At 36.0% G+C, this 20,398-nt stretch overlaps 1 protein-coding gene across 7 annotated transcripts in view; it reads left to right on the forward strand.

Annotated features, from left to right (window-relative positions):
• The window catches only part of Rbms3 (RNA binding motif single stranded interacting protein 3), a 760,386-nt gene that overhangs the window by 625,275 nt on the left and 114,713 nt on the right, over positions 1 to 20,398 (forward strand). For all 7 annotated transcript variants that reach the window (XM_048348593.1, XM_048348596.1, XM_048348594.1 and 4 more), the window contains one exon: positions 8,685 to 8,731. In XM_048348593.1, the coding sequence (XP_048204550.1) occupies positions 8,685 to 8,731 (47 nt within the window). The remainder of the gene's footprint in view (positions 1 to 8,684; positions 8,732 to 20,398) is intronic.

Consider the following 20,398-nt stretch of genomic DNA (forward strand, 5'->3'; position numbering starts at 1 on the left):
ACATAATTGTAAGATTAAAGACTACTGGTAAATATCCATGTCCCCTACCTACTTGATCAATGGACTCTCCGAGAACCAACCTAGCCAAATGCAGTATCCCACAACAGATGTTTCTGGAGTTATTGCCATTCATTGTCTTTGCAGCACCAACCTAATGCAAGATGCAGAATCATCTCTATCCAGGTAAATATGAAGCCCATAAAGTCAAACAGAACTGAAAGAATATAAATCAATTAGTTAGACACTTTCTTTTCCTGTCCTCTTCTACAGGAGTGCTGGGGTAACCACCTCAGCATTCCCTACTTTCCATCCCATGCAACTGTAACCATGTCACAGTTGAACTTCATTCAGTGTTTACTACATCTCTAGCTATATGACACCTTTTATAAAAGATGAAATGTGTTACTTTGAATACTACTGACCAAGAAAAGAAACTAGACAAACTGAAAATGTCATCAATTATTTGAATCTCAACATCACTGACAATAAAATGAGAAAAAAATGTCTTATAACCTATACAATCAGTTATTCGGATGACAGGAAGGTACTCCTATGCAAAACAACATTCTCCTATATCATTGACAGTTGTAAACCACAGATTTAATTAACAAACTGACCTTCAAATTTTTATTTTCCTCAGACTTAAAGCTGGATTCCTCATGTTATTCAACCTTTCCTGCTGTTTCCCTTTGACCAAGCTTTTCCTAGGCAATCATAGGCTTTTTCGCCATCAGTCTTGGTTGAATTGGCAGCATCCTATCTTGTCTTTCTTTATTACTATAAAAGGGAACAATTCTCTTATCTGGCAGAAATACTTAGCAAAAACTGAAAAGGAGACATATGGTAATGATACTGTGCCTAAATATATGACAGACAAACAACCTTATAATGTCATATGGTTTTCTCAAACATAAATTGCTCCTTTGCGTTTGTCTATTATTATGACCTTTTTTTTTTTGCCAGTCCTGGGGCCTGAGCTCAGGGCCTGAGCACTGTCCCTGGCTTCTTTTTGCTTAACGCTAGCATTCTACCACTTGAGCCACAGTGCCACTTCTGGCTTTTTCTGTGTATGTAGTACTGAGGAATTGAACTTCATGCACGCTAGGCAAGCACTCTACTGCTAAGCCACAATCCCAGGTCTATTTTTAGAGGAATATCCAGAATCATCTTTGTTGATTCCTAAAATTCCTCTTGAGAATATCAAGTTAATACTTAAGACTTTCTTCATCATGATTCTGGTCCAGAATGGGGCCAGAATTATACCTGTATTGGGGCTTGAACTCCAGATCTAGGAGGTATCATCTATCTTTTCCCCTCAAGGCTAGTGCTCTACCACTTGAGCCACAGCCCGACTTCCATGTTTTTGGTGATTAATTGGAGAAAAGAGTCACAAATTTTCAGTCTCAATGGATTTTTTTGCCTAAGTTGGCTTCAAACTTCAGTTCTCTGTTCTCAGCCTCCTGAGTCACTAGGATTACAAGCATGAGTCACTGGCACTGAGCTAGACCAATAGTTTTGAGAAGGGTTTTGAATAGCATTTCTAGGTATTCAGCTAAGTAATTTCTTCTCTGCCTCTGACCATGATTTGGCTCAGCTACACTGGTTTCCCTACCTCATTAGGTAGATTTGTTAGTACTCCCATGAATCATCATTGTTTCTGGTCAGAAAAAGAGGGAAAAACCAAAACATATCCTCAGCAGTTCAGTTGAATTTAGTGAAAGAATTTCAAAAGGAGATTATACTGCTAAAGAATCACAAAAATACACTCTAGTTCCGCTTTTAAATGCAAATCTTAAGGCAAATTAAAAATGTGCCTTAAGTCGTGTGTGTGTGTGTGTGTGTGTGTGAGTGTGTGATTTTCGCAGAAAGATTCGACCACTTGTTTCTCACAGAAGTGGTAAGTTATTTACTCTTCTCTTCCAGCCCTCAGCTTTGCTCTAAGGATAATTGCTTCCTAGTATAGTTTCCTAGTGGCTTTCCTAAAAGAAAGAAGGTGAAAGATCTTTTTGAGCCAAAATCTTGACTTAAGTTTTGGCTGCCAGTAGTGTTCTGATTATTGCTGATTTTTATTGGCATCTGAATATTTTGAATAGTCAGATTTGGTATCATGAATGCTCATCTGGTATGGCATTTTCCCCCTAATTGGCTCCTACCATTGGAAGGACTGCATCAAGAATCCAGAACTGTCAGTTCTTTATTCTTGACATCTTCTCTGTTTGGATTTTGAACCCTCTGATTGGAGCAGCCTCATTCCATCCTACCTTTTCTGTAGTCTCTTAACCTCAGAAAGCTGAATTCCACCAGACATTTTCAAGGATACCTCTGAAACTGGGACTGCCATTATTTTTACAAATGACATGTCTCTTCGTTCACCACATAGTTAGATGTTAAAACAAAATTATACAGTATGCTTATTTCAATTAAGAATTAACTCAAGGGAAAAAGGGAGAAAAAGTGCAGCAGTTGAGCTCACTGGACACTAATGAAAGTGAGCTATACAACTTGTAGGTGGAGATAGGGGGAGAGACTGAGAGTAGGGGAACAGACAACACTGTAGGAAGGAAATGTACTCATTACCTGACTCATGTAATTGTAATCCCTCTGTACATTACCTTTATAGTAATCATATATGTACATATATAATCAATTTAAAAGTGAATTCAGTTAAAATTTCAATTAATTTCTACATTATAAAAGTAATTCTTATTATATACAACTTAAATGAGTCAGGAAAATATGGAAAGGAAAAAAATCACTTATACTATGTCACCCCAACTTTAACATCCTACTGAAATTAATTTTACTTTTATTTCTGGTTAGCTATTGTGGGGGTAGGGGGCACTGTCCCTGAGATTTTTGCTTAAGGCTAGTGCTTTACCACTTGGGTCACAGCTGTACTTTGCACATTTTGGTGATAAATTGGAGATAAATGTCTAATAGCCTTTCCTGCCTGGGCTGCATTGGAGCCGCTATGATCCTGCCTCTTGAGTAGGTAGGACTACAGGCATGATGAGCCAGCAGTGCCCAGCAATTTTTTTCTTTCTTATTTATTGTCAAAGTGATATACAGAGAGGTTACAGTTTGTGGCTTAGCGGTAGAGTGCTCACCTTGCATGCAGGAAGCTCTGCGTTTGATTCTGCAGCACCACATACACAGGAAAAGCAATTTCTTTTAATTAAAAAATTTTCACTCCTTGAAACATTGTGCCTATAAGTTTATATCCTTATTTGTTCAATAAATATCATGTTGTCTAAACAGAAATACTGATAAATAAATGCAAACAATATTGAGATTTCAGTTTAATAAAGAGTGAATGTTTTTAACATATTGTAATTTTCAAGCTCCTTTATACACATTATCTTTAAAGCTGTTTTCTTTCTTATTCCATGTGTGTTTATGTGTTGTGTGCATATGTGTTTTTTGTGTGTGTTCTTTTTTTTCCCATACATGTGTTTGTGTTGTGTTGTGGGGGGGGAGTGTGTGTGTGTGTGTGTGTGTGTGTGTGTGTGTGTGTGTGTGTTTTGGTACTGAGGCTTAAACTCTGGGCCTGGATGCAATTTTAGCTATTTCTGTTCAAGGTTAGTGTTCTACAATTTGAACCCACACCTCCACCTCAACTTTATCCTGGTGAGTTGAAATAAGAGTCTCATGGATTTGACTACTTAGGCTGCTTTGAAGTAAAGCCTCAGATCACAGCCTTCAGAGTAGCTAAAATTACAGGCATGACTCAGTGGTGCTTGAGGACATTTATTTAACTGAATATTTAATCATAATCAGCTAAATTGGTTGCAAGAAATAAACTCTTTAAAGGTAATGTCCAGGAATCTGTATTACTTTCTCTTCTTTGCCTTTGAATCTGGAACACACTAATTACTACAACACATACTCCATGTTTACTGCACTGTTTTAAATCTGATTGTGCAAGCCTGAAAATGCTTGTGAGTATTTAGAATGCATCTAGTTATAATGCACCATGAAACCCTAGGAAAAGGAGAAATGTAGCATAATTCCCGTTAGATCTGTTGGGAGAACAGTCCCCTTCACTCCCCAATCCCCCTTTGTGATGGAAAAACACATAGCCTTAACAGACATCACCTCAAACCAGTAATCAGTTGTAACTGTCAATCTGTCCATCATCTGACTGCCAATAACCTGATTGTGTTAGCCAAAGGCTCTGAGGTCACTTCAAAGTCTTCTGTGGCCACACCTCCTTCTTGCCCTTCCCTACAGAATCTCTTTAATTTGTGTTACACTCTGCTCCAGAGTGTGGCCTAGAAGTTTGGCTCTCCTAAATAGAATTTTTTCTGCCTGAACCACATGGTGGTTTCACTTCACCAACTCCTACAATTAACATTTTTCAGGAATTTCAGTTTATATCTGCTTGAATAAAATTTTAGGTCTAAAATATTTTTATGCCTGAACACTGAATATGAAAATAGTTTCAATGGTTATAAAACACTTTCCATTATAAGCTTCTCTGTCACTGACCTTGCTGGTGAGTCTCCAATCCCTCCAATTATATCGATTATATCAAGGGTTTCAGTCCAAAGGATCGTTCTGAAATAGCAGTGTCTTGCTCATAGAAGCACTTTAAGCAGAATTTCTATTTGTAAGAAGTATTACTTCATACTATAACCTCACTTATTTACTTGTAGTTATGAATATCAAATACTTAGCTCCTAAGTCACACTGATCTGGTTCAATGAATCCTTCACATTTAAAAAAGTGAGACCATCTAGTCTCAGCAACTGAAGGCTAAGGCAGGAGGATGCTGAGCTTGAGGCCAGCTTGGGCTACATAGTGAAGTTCTGTCTCTAAACACCAACCATACCATAGATAACACTGGGAAAATTTTTAATTTTTTCTGAAATATTTCTCTCACAGTTTTTGATGTATCTAGGAAGTATAGAAATGCATATGTGGAACTAAAAGTTAGATGAAAAAATTGTGTCAGTTTTTATTTTAAAAAGTCATGCCTCCGATGTGAATTGAAACATGGGAAATAATTGTAGATATAATAAGCTCTTTTTGAAAGAAAGTGACAGAATTAAACATCACTTTTCTACATGTGTGGTGTGACATTTCCATTTTGTTCCAAGATCTTTTCCTTTTGTGTGACTCTTGAGTTTGTAAACATGCCATAATATCTAGTGAATACATAATGATGATTTCATGCTTCTGGATTTGTATAAAGGTGGCTAGACCGAGCAGCAAAATCAATCTTTTTTCATCTTTGTGGGAAGGAACAAAAGGAAATTGAATGTAAGATTTGCATCACAACCATGTCAGAATTATAAGTCAGCAATTGTTTCACTGGAAGTGAAAGCCAGGTGCAGTCTAGTGGAGCTACTATATGATTCTCAGCCAACAATTGTGTTTAAAAAAAAAAATCCCTTGCCTTGTTTCATTATCCACAATGTTCCACTTCACATGACCTGACATTCTCTCTTGTTTTGTCTTACCTTAAAGTAGTGAAAGGCAGGGCTATCCCCAGGCAAAACTCCTAGGTAAAACTTCTATTAATCCATCTCCTGTCCCCAGATATCGCCTCTGAGTTCCCCTTGTTCTGGATTCACCCTGTGTCTTTCAGGGGCTCATTATGTCTCCTGTATCACAAACTTTCTGTAATCATGTCATTTCTCTGCTCAGAATATTCAGTTCCTATAACAAGGAACTGGGTAGCCAAGTTTTGACCTTCTTACCTCCAAGTTTTGTTTCCTATTCTCCCTCACATCTTCTAAGGCAAGTGGGTCACTTACTCTGCAATTTGTCATTCTGTGCCTTTTGCCTGAGATGGCCTTCACTCCTCATCGTGATGTACAGACAAATTATTCGTCCTTCAGAGCTTGTCTCAATAGCCCCTTTTCTTCCTGCCCTCCCTTTTCCTGAGTGCCTCCATCCCTCTCCTCTGCCCCTCATTGTACCACACATGCCACTTAATACACCTCGATTTGTATTCTAGTAATTGGGGGGCTGTTTGCTTTGTAAACAGTCTTATTTAAATCTCACAACATTCTCATAGTTGAGGAAATGGAGGCACAAATAAGTTAAATAGTTTGCCGAAAGTCACACTGCTAGAAAAACAGAACTAGAGTTGACTCAGACTTGAAGTCTTGCATCCCTCCCATCTGGTCCTTGTTGTTTCATCTTTGAGTGATAGAATGAGGACCTGTTTAGGTTTTCTAACCAAAATGCATATATAACCAAACTAACAGTTTATGAAAAATCGCTATATTCTTAAGTAGAACTGACCAACTAAATAGAATATATGAAACATTTCAGAAAAAATGTGAGGAAGGAAAATTATTAATGTTTTTAGAACAATTAAATGCTAAGTGAAATGAACTCTATGTTATGGAAATAAGTGTTATATCATTGTTCCAATTATTTTCAACATGCCATGTGAAACCATAGCTTTTTTTGTTGTTGTTGTTTCTCTTGTATTCCCTTCCTGTGGTTGTAACACCGCTATCACTGTATCTCATCTGAGTATCCTGTATACTGTATATGTGTGTATTAGAACTAGGAAAGGGAAAGGGAATATCAAAATCGAGAGACAAAGGATTGAAAGACAAACAATTCCAAAAGCAATATTTACAAAACCATTTGGTGTTAACCAACTGTATAACTCATCCGGGGGAGAGGGAAAAGGAGAGGGGAGAGGCGGGAGAAAAATGAGGGAGGAGGTTACGAGTTGAACAAGAAGTGTATTCACTGCCTTACGTATGAAATTGTAACCCCTCTGTACATCACTTTGAAAATAAATAAGTAAATATTAAAAAAATGTGGTACAAGAAGCAAATGTTTAAGAATATTTATACTTTGAGAAGGACTCAATATTATTGAACATTGTTTAAACAAATACAGGGAAGTAAATAAATGTGGGGTTGACTTTCAGGAAGTTACCAAAATTGAAAAGAGGCTGACACCAGACTACTGTGTTGTAAACTAACCACATCTCAGTTGGATGTGAAGTTGAGTTTTTGTAGTGTAGTATATGCCTCTCATGTAGGATCTTGGATTAGTTATGGGAGAGAAATCTAGTGTTCTTGGCAGAAAAATCTCACTCTGAAAGGACAGCTTTTCCCATGGCCTCTGCTGGATCTGGGCTTTGGAGCAGTCAGACTGGGCTTACATGTCTGCCTTCCTTCAGTTCTGAGGCAGAGGTATACTGCTGAGAAAACACAGACTTAAGACCTCTATGAATCTTCTTTCTTATAGTCTACAGCAGTTCATCTGCTTTTGTTTTCTGAGGCGTTTTGGTGTTTTGTTTTGTTTAGTGCCAGTAATGGGGCTTGAACTCAGGTCCTTGAACTCGCACACGACTTTTTTGCCAAAGACTACAGAGAGCCACACCTCCAATTCTGACTTTTGGTTGGTAAATTGAGAATGAGCATCTCTCAGATTTATATGCCGGGGCTGACTTCAAACTCTGATCCTCAGGTCTCAGTTTCCTGAGTAGCTAGGATTATCAGTGCCCAGTTTGTATTTTATTTTTAAGTAACTAGAGAGTCATAGGAAATTGAAAAAAAAATTTTTAAAATCTACAGGGAAGTTCTGTATTTGCTTTTTCTCTTAATGGTTACATCATACACAATTTTAATCCATCAAATCTGGGAAATTGATGTGACATATTTCCCATGAAGTATCAAATGAGAAAAATAAAAATTGATTCTAAAAATAACCTGTAAATCCCATTCTACATCAGTTCTTACTCTCAAAATGCCAACCATGCTGATGGCCCCAGGAAAATAGGATGCGTTTTTCCATTGGGCTATGGGGCAGATTCTTCCACACCAGTGGAGATGATACTGGGTCTCCATTAAAACACTAGGTCATGGTCACTGCAAAGGATTTCACATCAAGGCAAGGATCTTCAAATGCCTGAACTTGAATAAGTCATTTGAACTTTGTAAGCTTCAGTGTTTTCATCGTAACGTATTTCCTCTGTGTATTTCATAAGGTCATTTTAAGGATCAAATGTGATGGCATATAAGAAGTCAGGTAGGCAGTGAACTAGCCAGCATGAAGATTATATTTGCTTCTAAAAATACTACCCATTACAGAAGTGTACATTGCCAAAGGTGTTCTTAGAAGCAGAACGAAATTACTTCCTCATTAGCTAGAAATTCCATTTATGTAAATGACCTCACATTCTATCCCTTTTAGGATGGGCACTGGCAATGAAAGGGAAAAACACTGTGGCTTACTACTTGCATACTGGGAGTCAGTCATGAGTCTGCTTTAGAATAAATACTCCTTAAGGGTTTCTTCCTATATGGTTAAATGCATTTTCAGTAGCTTGTATTTCATTATGACTACAAGGTTCTTACCTTCATTGTGACATGAAATGTATATTAACTATTCATGGCAATACTAAGAAATGGTAAGGATAAAAAATGAGACATTGGATAGTTTATGAAGTACAGTTGAAAACTATCAAGGTGCTTTGTCTCTTGTTCTATATGGAGAAATTATAGGAACTCTCAGCCTACTGGTGGTTTCTGGTTTTTGAATAGGGAAAAAAATGCTAGTTTGTACAGTAAGAGTGGGGAAATATATGGGAGATAATAAACTTAAATTGTGGACTATCAAAATAAAATTCCTTAAAGAGAATGTTTTGCATACTACAATAAAAATACTGGGATCTCTTTTTTTTCCCCCTCCCCCTACTCCTTATATAGGCTGGCATGGCTCTGACCTATGACCCCACAGCTGCCATACAGAATGGGTAAGTAGATTAATATTCTCATTTTTCATTCCTAAGAAATGTTACAACTTTGAATCAGGATCAAAGAAAACTTTCAAATATGTTTTGTTTTTGTGTAGTATCTTCAAGCCAAACTTCAAACCAAATAATTCTTCCCATTGTAATTGTCTTCGCCTTGTGATCTCCATTCTCACAGTTTGCTAAATGTGCCATTTTATGTTCTCTCCTCTTTCTCACTCCAACAACCCCAGTCCTGATTCAATGAGACAGAACACCTAGATATGGGAGGTGGTGTTTGGCCTCTGTGAATTATGAATATTTCCTCTTTTGTCCTGCTCCTTTTGTCTTTTAATTGTGGACACATAGTCACTGGCTTGTCCTTACCTTTGGTTTCTCAATCATTTAAGATGGTTTCCTAAGTGGATTTGAATTGTTTGTCTCTCATTCTCATTAAAGAATCAGTCGTGATGAAGGCTAAATTTCTTTTATTTACTTATTTTTCTTTTTGAGGAATGACCTGTTATGAAAATGTGTTTAATGGGAGGTGTTTAATTATTTCTTATTCAATAAACATGCATTGGGCGGGGAACCTTTGTTCTACCAAAGGTCTTTTGAATAGTTATATATATTACACACACATATAAATTACATTATATATATCAAGATTATATGGTAGCTCTATTTCTTTTTTTTTTTTTTTCTTTTTGCCAGTCCTGGGCCTTGGACTCAGGGCCTGAGCACTGTCCCTAGCTTCATTTTGCTCAAAGCTAGCACTCTTCCACTTGAGCCACAGCACCATTTCTGGCTGTTTTCTATAGATGTGGTGCTGGGGAATCCAACCCAGGGCTTCATGTATAGGAGGCAAGCATTCTTGCCACTAGGCCATATTCCCAGCCTTATATTTTTATTTCTTAGAGAAAAATTCACACTGATTTCCATACTGTTTGCCCTACTTCACATTCTGACCAACAGTGCAGGAAGTGGTCTTTCCCCATACTCTTACCAGCATTTGTTGTGTTTATTTGGATGATTGCCAATATGTCTGGAATGACATCAAATTTTGCATTACCTTTATGGCTCCTATTCTGTAAACTATCACTTTATTCTGGCAACTTTGCTGTGCACAAGCATTTTAGTTAGATGCAATTTATTCATCAATTCTTGCTCTTGTTTCCTGAGCTTTTGAAGTCTTATTTAGAAGAGCATTGTCTATGCTTGTATGTTCAGCTGTTTTCCCTCTTTTTATGTAACAGCAGTTCCAAAGTGTTGAGTTTTCAGTTTAGGTATTGCATCCATTTTTGGATTAATTCTTGTACAAGGTGAGAGATAAGGATTTAGTCTGACTCTTCAGATATATAGAATCTAGATATCTGGATTTCTGAGCATAATATGTTAAAAAGTTGTCTTCCTCTAGTGTATGATTCTTTCACTATCATTGAGCATCAGTGGGCTATGGCTGCATAGGTTATTTCTCAATCTTATATTCTACTTCATAGATCTATGTGTCTGTTTTGATATCACTACAATGAGGTATTTTATCCTTATTATGAATCTGTAGCATAATTTGGTATCTGGAATTTTGATATGTTCATCTTTGTTGTTTTCACTAAGGATTGCGTTGGCTATCTGGGAACTTTTGTAGTTCCATATGAATTTTAAGATTGCTATTTCTACTTCTGTAAATAAATCATTGAAATTTTTATGGAGATTGTGTTGAGACTATAGTACCTTTTAATGATATATGTTCACAGCATGAATTCTTCCATTCCATGAACATGGAAAATGTCTTTGCTCTTTCAGTGTCTTCTTCAATTTTGTTCTTTAGTGTTTTACAAGTTTCTGGTATTTTTAGACTATTGTAAATGGAATAATTTTCTTGACTTTTTTTCTTAGAATGTTCACTATATGCACATACAAAAGCTACTTAATGTTGTAGTTCTTTTATCCTGAGTTTTTGTCCTACTACTTAACTGAAAATATATATCAGATCTATCAGTTTTCTGGTAAAATTTTTAGTTTAGGATCATGTCTTCTCTAAATAGGGATAATCTGATCACTTCCTATTTGACTAATTTTGTTAACTTAGACTTTTTGATTACTTTGCCTAAGGCTTTGTTAGTCTTGTTTATATATTTATTTTTAATTTTTATTTTTTGTCAGTGGTCAAGCTTGAATTTGGGTCCTGAGCACTTAATCTTAATTTAATTTTATTGTAAAGTGATGTACAGAGGGGTAACAGTTATATATGTAAAGTAATAAGTAGGTTTCTTGTTGAACATTGTTACCCCCTCCCTCCTTTTTCTCCTACTTTCCCTCCCCTCCATTCCTCCCAGTGAGTCATAGAGTTCATTTTGAACTTAGTGTCTTGTGAGTGATTCACCCTTTTTATTTTATTTTATTTTATTTTTTTTGGTCAGTCCTGGGGCTTGGACTCAGGGCCTGAGCACTGTCCCTGGCTTCTTTTTGCTCAAGGCTAGCACTCTGCCACTTGAGCCACAGTGCCACTTCTGGCCGTTTTCTGTATATGTGGTGCTGGGGAATCGAACCCAGGGCCTCATGTATATGAGGCAGGCACTCTTGCCACTAGGCCATATCCCCAGCCCCTGAGTGATTCACCCTTTGTCCTTCACTTCACCATTTTGTCATTCCCTTTCTCTTTCCCAAATCAGGTAAACATATATACAAAACAGAGAGTACCAGAATCAAACAAAGTGAACATGGGACAAACAAAAGGGAAAAAGAAAATCAAACGAACAAAAAAGGAAAGAACTTCATACAGCACATTAAAAACATCAACAGCAACAGAAAAAGAATCTCTTGTTTCCATATCTTGGGGTTCATTTTGATTAGCATCATTTTATACGGTCATATGAACAAAGCTATTCAGCTATTCTGATCCTCTACTAGGACGGTCCTATACATATACTAATTGTTACAAATGAGGGAAACTTGGAGCCTATGTTCTGGTATTTAAGGAACCATTTTATGTTTCATTGAGTAATTGCATGGTTTTTTAACCTCTACTTCATTAATTTATGTTCTGATTCCCCATTCCATTTATTTATGGTTTATTTATTTTTTGCAATATTGGGTTTTGAATTCAAGACTGCAAGTTTTCTAGATAGGTGCTCTAGCACCTAAGCCATATATCCAGACTTTGTTTGTTTTACTTTTCAGGACATTCTCATATTTTTCCCAAAAATTGTGTTTGGCCTTCAAACACAGTATTCTTAGCTATAGGCTCCCATCTAGCTGAGACGACAGGCATATTCCACTGTTTGGGCTCTGTCCTGACCTTTATTATATCATTCTGCCTACTTGGCTTGTTGTTGTTTCTCTAAAAAATGGAAGTTATCATTAGGTTAGAGGTTTTTGACCTTTTTAAATTTAGTCACTCATGGTTAAACTTTACCCTTAGTACTGCTTTTACTGTGACCCAAAGAACTGGTAAATTGTAGTTCCATTTTCATTTAATTTTAGGAATTTTTAATTTTTCTTCTGTCCTAAAATATGATCTATTTTGGAGAAAGTTCTTTAGGCTATTGAGAAAAATTTTATTCCATAGCTGTTGCATTGAATAATCTTCTGAAGTTTACTTCATTTTGTCTATGGTGCAATTTAATTTGAAGTGTATTTACTGTTTTTTTGTTTTGCTCCAAGATTTTTGGTCTAGATGATCTATATAAGGATGATTGCCACATATTGAAGTTACTCACTATTTTTGTATTAGAATCTCTCTTTTTGTGTCCAGTTGTATTTAACAATTAAGTACATCAAAATTCAGTGCACCACACATATTTACAATGATATCTTCTTGATTATTTCCTTTATTAGTATCTAATGGATGATTAATTTTGGCTTGAAGACTGCTTTTTCAGATATGAGTATAACCAGTCTGAGTTGTTTTTGTCTTCTAGTTGCTTAATACCTCATTTTTCTACACTTTCAGTTTTCATTGTGTGTGTTTGCCTATGAGGTTTGTTTCTTCCAGACGACAATGCCATTCTTTTAATCCAATCAGCTTGTCCATGATTTTTTATTAGAGAATTAAAACAACTTAAATTTAGGGTTATTACTTAATTTCTGTTTTCTGTGATTTTGTTTGTATTTGGTTTCAGTACTGTTTGGTCTTTCTTTTCACTTTTATTCATAAAAATGTGCTGATTTGTTGAGTTGAACATGTTAGATTCTTTATTGATTCTAATGAACTCATCCATTATTCTCAGGATATTTATTTTTCCTTAGATTCCAATTTTATGACTTTCTTCCTCATCTCTGTATAGGATTTCTTTAACTACTTTCGGTAATGCTGGCTTCATAGTCATAACTTGATTTGGCTTGTGCTTATTTTGAGTGGTCACTATTTCTCCACCAATTTTGAATGGTAACTTTGCTAGATATAGTAATATTTGCTGCCAATTATTTACTATTAGTGCTTGAAATACATTTCTGTTTCAAGAGGTTTTCTGAGAGTTCTGGGGGGTAATTCTAAATGTTGGTTTTGCAAATAAGTTGATGTTTTCTATTGCAGGTCAATATGTGTTTATTTTTCCTATTATCTCAATATCTTAATGATAATGAGATCTGGAAAGATTCTTTTCTGCACATGTCTATTTGGTGTTTTAAATGCCTTCTGTGCTTGGGGCTCCACATCTTTCTAAGTTATTGGAAATTTTTCTGGTATAATTTCATTGAACAGGCTTTCTATGCCTTTCATTTACATCTCTGAAAATTGTTACCTGTGTGTTTTTTTATTAAGTCGAAGAGTTCTTGAAGGTTACAGTTGTGGTCTTGCTTGTTATTTTTTTTCTCTTTTATTCAACGGCACAGTGTCTTAACCATTTAGCCCATACTTTCTTGGAAATCACTGTGTACCCCACATTGGCTGCCCTAGCCATTTGAGCTCTCTGCTTACAGGCCTGAACTGCCATACCAAGCTCTAGTTTTTGTTGTTCATTTTTTTTTTTCTTTGTGGAAACTGATACTTGGGTTTGAAATTAGGGCCCTGTGCTTACTAGTCAGGTGTTCTACCACATAATCCATGATGTCAGCATCTTTGCTTTTTTAAAAAATATAATCTTATAGATTTTATTTTGTTTTACTTTATAAAAATATCTCTAAGTAGTTGTACAAAGGGGTTTCTTGTCTTTGCCTGGCTTCAGACCATGTCTGAAGCCCAGCTTTTTCCCTGAGAAAGGTTCTCACTAAACTTTGTTGTATAGGTTGCCTTGAAATGACAATCCTTCCATTTCAAATTCTTATGAGGCTAGAATTACAGGTGTAAACTATTGGACTTATCTATTTTTTTCTGGATTTATCTGAACATTAGTTTCATTTTGTCTTCATTCCCAGATATTATGTCTCTGTTTGAACATGCATATTGATAATACTTTTCATTGCAATTTTAAATTTCATTGATTGAGCTTTTCAATATTCCCACGTTTTTGTTTCACAATTTAAATTTTCTATGTTTTGTTTTTGTTTTGTTTTTGCCACTCCTGGGGCTTGAACTCAGGGATTGAGCACTGTCCCTGACTTCTTTTTGCTCAAGGTTAGCACTCTATCACTTGAGCCACAGTGCCACTTCTGGCTTTTTCTATATATGTGGTGCTGAAGAATCAAACCCAGGGCTTCATGTATACGAGGCAAGCACTTTACCACTAGGCCATATTGCTAGCCCTCACAATTTAAATTTTCTTATGGATTTTTTTCACGTCACCTCTTCTAGAATGCATACCAGTGAATGAATTGAATCTGTATTTATACTGGTTTTCAATTTTTTTTCTCTCTTGACTCCTATAATTCCATTCTTGTCTGTTATTTCTTGTTCCCTTACAGTTCCTGTCTTCTCTCCTGAACTCTGCTACCTGCTATAGATACTTTTTCTGAGGTTTAGTCTTTTCTCATGATTACTTCTTTCTATTCATCTCATCTGCTCTTCATACTTTAGGAACAAAAGACTTGACAGTGAAACAGAAAGACTCAATCATAGATAGCTAGCTGTACTCCCTGGCCTCTTATTTCCAAAGGCTTATTAGATATTATTAGTGTTTTGATGTTTCCCAAGCTAAAGGAAACACTTATTAACACATTTGAATTACAGACTACACCAATAAGTAAAAAATATAAAAACTACCAAATTATTATAGTAACTTAGGTTAAAAACTCCAATGCCCAGAATTTTTTCTTCATGTACATTCTGTATTATCAAAATTTTCATTAACATTTGTTCATTGTAGTTGGGTACTGGTGGCTCATGCCTGTAATCTTAGCTACTCAGGGAGCTAAGATCCAGGGATTGTGGTTTTGAAGCCAGCCCAGGAAGGAAAATTTGTGAGACTTTTATCTCCACTAAACTACAGAGGAAAAAAAAATAAAGAGAGAGAGAAAGGAAAGAAGGAAGGAAGGAAGGGAGGGAGGAAGGGAGGGAGGGAGGGAGGGAGGGAGGGAGGAAGGAAGGAAGGAAGGAAGGCAAGCCAGAAGTAGATTTGTGGCTGAAGTGGTAGAGAGCTAGTCTTGAGCACAAAAGCTCAGAGTCAGCACCTAGGCCCAGAGGTCTAGCAAAACACACCAGCAAAAACAACCAAACAAAAGAAAAAACAATAAAAATTAATAGTAGCAATGATAATTATTAAAGTAAATATAGCCATAGGAATCATAAGTATTCTTGTTTTTAAAGTACTATGTGTCTTTTGCTAACTATAGGACAAAACTCTAACTGTTCTGATTAACCCAAGACCAACACCATAATTTTGTTTCAGATCTGTTCTTAGACCAACCTGCTGTATTTCATGTCTGATTACACATGGAATTCTCTCTGCTTGAGTTCAGACAGGGTGACACGCACTCACTCCCTTTTTATCCACACTCTTTTTAAAAGTACTTATTTCAATAACACACCACCACAGTATGGCAAGCCTAGATATTTAGAGAACCCATCATAAGAGAATCAATGTACTCAGTGGCTGGCCTTAGCATGCATGCTGTTTCTGTCATTTACCAAGTTTGTGACAATGGACACATTGTGTGCACTTTAATTGCTCTCTCTGAGATTCATCCCAACTATTCAAACAATTTCAAAGGCCATAAAGTTACTTATACTGTTACTGTAAGGAAGGCATATTATTGCAGGTGATTTCAGGGTGAGAGTTGTACCTGCAACACCCTCAGTACAGGGTGGAAATGCTGGCCTGAAATTTATGATGAAAACTTTGATTACAAAAAAGTATTATCTTTTCAGAAATTTTTATAAGTATTACAAAAATGAGGTGTGATATAATATACTCACGATTATAGATGTAGATATTGTTGCTGCCCTTCATCTCCTGTTACGAGGACTCACTAGACAATTAGCACTTTTATCATATAGTTATTGATGCTCGTAGCTATTTCCCTATCAAATTATACATATCGTAGCTTTTTACCAGATAGTTTAACCTGATATTCTGAGTTCCTGACTAACCTCCACAAACATCAACCCAGTCTGTCATCACAGAAGGATTAAATCAGATTCTCCTTAAAACACAACCTCTAGTCTTCCTCAAAGCAAACTTCCATGAGTCAGAGAGGAATTTGGGGAATAATAGATTTCTACTGAACTGCTGTTGATATAAAATGGAAAGAAATCAAAAGATTAAATATTCTTCTTCTGATTTTCCTTCATATAGATTATTCTCAAAATGTTTCATTCATCTTTGGTTTTATTACCATGTGTGGTGATATCCCAGCAATTTCTAGATATGTAAGATCCAAAAATAACTATATGTATTCCCTCAAAATAGTGCTAGTCAAAAGTTATAGTTTAACATTGGCAGCTCTAAGAGGCATAGAAGCTGAAGAAGAGAATGTATTGAATATATTAAAGAACAAACTATAACTGTCCAGAATGAAACTTATTATTCCCTTTTCACATTACTATATAGTGTCTAGCAGAACCTAACTCAGACAGCAGTAGCTTAATGGAAAGACAAATATTTAATACTATAGGGAAGAGGCTAGTCCCATAACATGGCCACATTTACAGGCTTGTAGCCACAGATGTAGTCGAAACTCACTTCAATTCACACAGTATTGCTTAATGTTGTTTCAAATAAATTTGTGATTTTTTTGTTAAAGGAATTAATCTCTTGTACTGTTTAAAATTAGTTTGATGATGCAATTTGAGGAATAAAAATTTTATATCATATTAGGTATGGTAGGCTTATATAGATTGTATTGTATTAAGATTAAATTGTATTAAGTGGTAAAGCATAAATAGTATTACAATAGAAGTCCCAAACACTAAGATATTTATGTATATATTTGCTTTTGGTAGCATGAAATATTTGTGAGAGAACTTACAAAAGACAGTGAGAGTCATTTTCTCAGAAGAGCAAATGCTATATTGGGAATAGATATGGGAAAGAAACTCATATTTCACTATTTAATTGTTTATATATTTCAATAAGGAAAATTAATTCCATTGGACCACAGAGGAGAGATAGGAGAGGTTTCATAATGAGCAACAAGAAAAGTCGTCCTCCTGAGCGAATCTTATCCCAGCTAAAGGACATATTGTATAATCTTCTAGTGGGCTATAACTGCATACAATAGCCAACATGTGGTTAGGTTCTAGTTAGTAATGAAAACTATTTAAAGAATTAAATTTTTTGAATAAAAAAATCCCCATTTTAATACGTCATGAGACTAAGAAAGACTCTCACACTTAGCTTGAGAGCTACATTATAAAGAACCTTTTGACTAGCCTAAACCTGTCACAGCAGAGGATCACAAGAGCCTAATCGCTATGCCCCTATGAATGCATAAGATAATGCTAAGTGAAATGAACTCCATGTTATGGAAACAAGTGATATATCACTGTTGTAATTACTTTCAACATGCCATATGAAACCGTAGCTTCTATTCTTGATGATACTCTTGTATCCCCTTCCTGTAGTTGTAACTTCACTATGACTGTATCTTATCTGAGTACATTGGAAACTGTATTTACTGGTATTAGAACTAGAAAAGTGAAAGGGAATACCAAAATCGAGAGACACAGGAGAAAGACAAACAACTACAAAAGCAATACTTGTAAAACTGTTTGGTGTAAACCAACTGAACAATTCATGGGGGGGAAAGGGGGAGGGGGAGGCGGAATGAGGGAGGAGGTAACATACAGTACAAGAAATGTATCCAATGCCTAACGTATGAAACTGTAACCTCTCTGTACATCAGTTTGATAATAAAAATTTGGGAAAAAAAAGAACATTTTGCAATAGGACCATGGTATATCTGTGTTGTTTGTATTTAGTCAATGGAAAAGTCAGATCAGTTCTGCATGTTTTTGAACCTTCCTGAATCTTTCTAGATGATCAGGTAGTTCAATGTTACTACCACCTAAGGCTCTGATTGTCAGGGTAGAGGTGAAGCTTAGAGTGCAGTGTCTGGGTCACAACAGAAGAGAAAGACCCCACATACTTTGGACTTCAGGCTAACTTACAAAAATTAAAATATCCATTCTTTTTTCAGAGTTTTCTGGAAAAACTTCCTAATTTGTCATAAATATTGTCTTTTCACACCTGCCCCCCCGTACAGTATAAAATTTTATCATTCCCTTATACAGCATGAGAGGGAGGAAGTAACCCTTCTATATTCAAAATTTCATCTTTCTTGTGCCCTTTTCAGAGTGAGTGGCTATGTAAAAACTTGTTGGATTGTTTTATTTGAATAAAATGTATTCTTGTGGGAGACATGAAAAGGAATATTTTCTATAACATTGGTTTGCCAGCTGTTTTATATGGGCATTTGTTATTAAGGATACAGAAGCATTTTCTCATTTCACTGGGAAGGAATCTAATGTGAAGGATACGTTGGTATTACAATAAAAATGACCTATAATGTATTATCTTGTGTTATTGTGTTACCCTGAGGGCAGTATTCATGATACCAACTAACAATATTGCCTGTGGACTTGAAACATACGCCAGAGTTGGTTATATCAATGTGCAAATAGGATTTTGTATATTTCTCTATAGTACAAAACATTCTACCCTGGGGTTATTGATATATTCATGTTAGCTTTATTGTCAGTGAAATAAGATTTCACCATATTGTTATAGACTGCCCCATTTTCTGAAGCTGTCTTGTCTTCAGGCAAAATACTATTCCATTAATGACCTGCAGTTGCATGTTCTGGACTTACATAGGACATTTGCATTTAATACCAAGATAACCAAGTGATTCGTTGCATTCTTAAAAATATCAAGCATTTTATACCTAGGTGCTGGTGGCTCACTCCTTTAATCCTAGCTACTCAGAAGGCTGATATCTGAAGATTCAGGCTTAAAACCAGCCTAGGCCAGAAAGTCTATAAGACTCATATCTTCAATTAACTGCCAAAATGCCAGAAGTGGATGAATGGCTAAACTGACAGCCACCAGCCCTAAATGAAAAAGCTAAAAGATAGTGCCCACGTCCTGAGTTCAAGCCCTAGTACTGGCACACAAAAATAGTAATACACAGATAGATGGATGGATATGGGTATAATATTAAGGGTGAGTTTCTCAACATTTTGGGTCAGATAATTTTATTTTGCTCGGGTATATGTCCTGTGCAATGTGCAATGATAACCAACCCCCATGACCACTACTACTACATGCCAGTACTATCGCTTGTGACAATGAAAAATGTTTCCAAATTTTGCTCAAATGTCACTTGTCAAAATTGCTTCTGGCTCAGAACCACTGAAGAGCACAACAGGAGATTTCACAACTGTTCCACTCTTATGTGAATCTCTTAAAAGAGTATTTTCAAGGAAAACCTTGCTTAAACAAATTAGTCCTCAGTCTTCTGCCATGGCATTTTGAGGCATCGTGCCTTTTTGCATCAGCACAGTAGAAACATAAAGGTTTCTGTTTTTAACCACTGGAACTCCATTATCAAAAGTTTGGGCAATTTTCTCTTTTCTGCTCTTCCAAATCCTAAAACATCTGACTGAAGCATTTAATTGGGGGTTCTAACTGTGTTTTAACATGATGCCTATAAGAAAATGGATTTAGGTATGTTTTGTTTGCAGATTTTTATTTTAAGCCATTTTGTGGTTTGGTTTTGTTAAAGCCATGATATGGACACATGGTAGAGACAGAGGGCAAGCAAAGACCCACTGCACTTTTTCACCCTCAGTATTTTTTTGTGGTGCAGCACCTCTGAGTCTCCACTGTAATAGTAGTCTTGCCAATCACGACTTAACCAAGGACTTTCTGGAAATTCAGCTGGTATATGTTTGGGCTTGAGAAGAGCTTATTTCAGGATACCAGAATTAGGGAATCAAAATGATCCACTCTTTCCTGTACATTTTCCATTCTAAATGACTCCTTGACTTGAATGACAACATTGGAACTCGCTGAGAATTATGAATATCATTGTTGTTTGATGGATAGGAATAGAGCAGATAGAAAAAAATGCATTAAATTTCCCCTCAAGGGTTCCTTTTGTGAGTATCAGTTTATTTGACTGGTTTCTTTATGTTTTCCTCTGTTTTCCCTATAGACTTTCCTGTAAACTCTGCCTGTCAATCCAATTTTTATTGCTTTCATTTTTTAATACTCCAATTGGTACATTTACAGAATAAACAAGCCATGCTAAAATACAATTCATGGCTTTCTCCATCAGTATAAGAGACCGAACTGAGTTTCTACCAGAAGTTGA

Source organism: Perognathus longimembris, chromosome 6 (assembly GCF_023159225.1).
Source record: "Perognathus longimembris pacificus isolate PPM17 chromosome 6, ASM2315922v1, whole genome shotgun sequence".
NCBI lineage: Eukaryota > Metazoa > Chordata > Mammalia > Rodentia > Heteromyidae > Perognathus > Perognathus longimembris.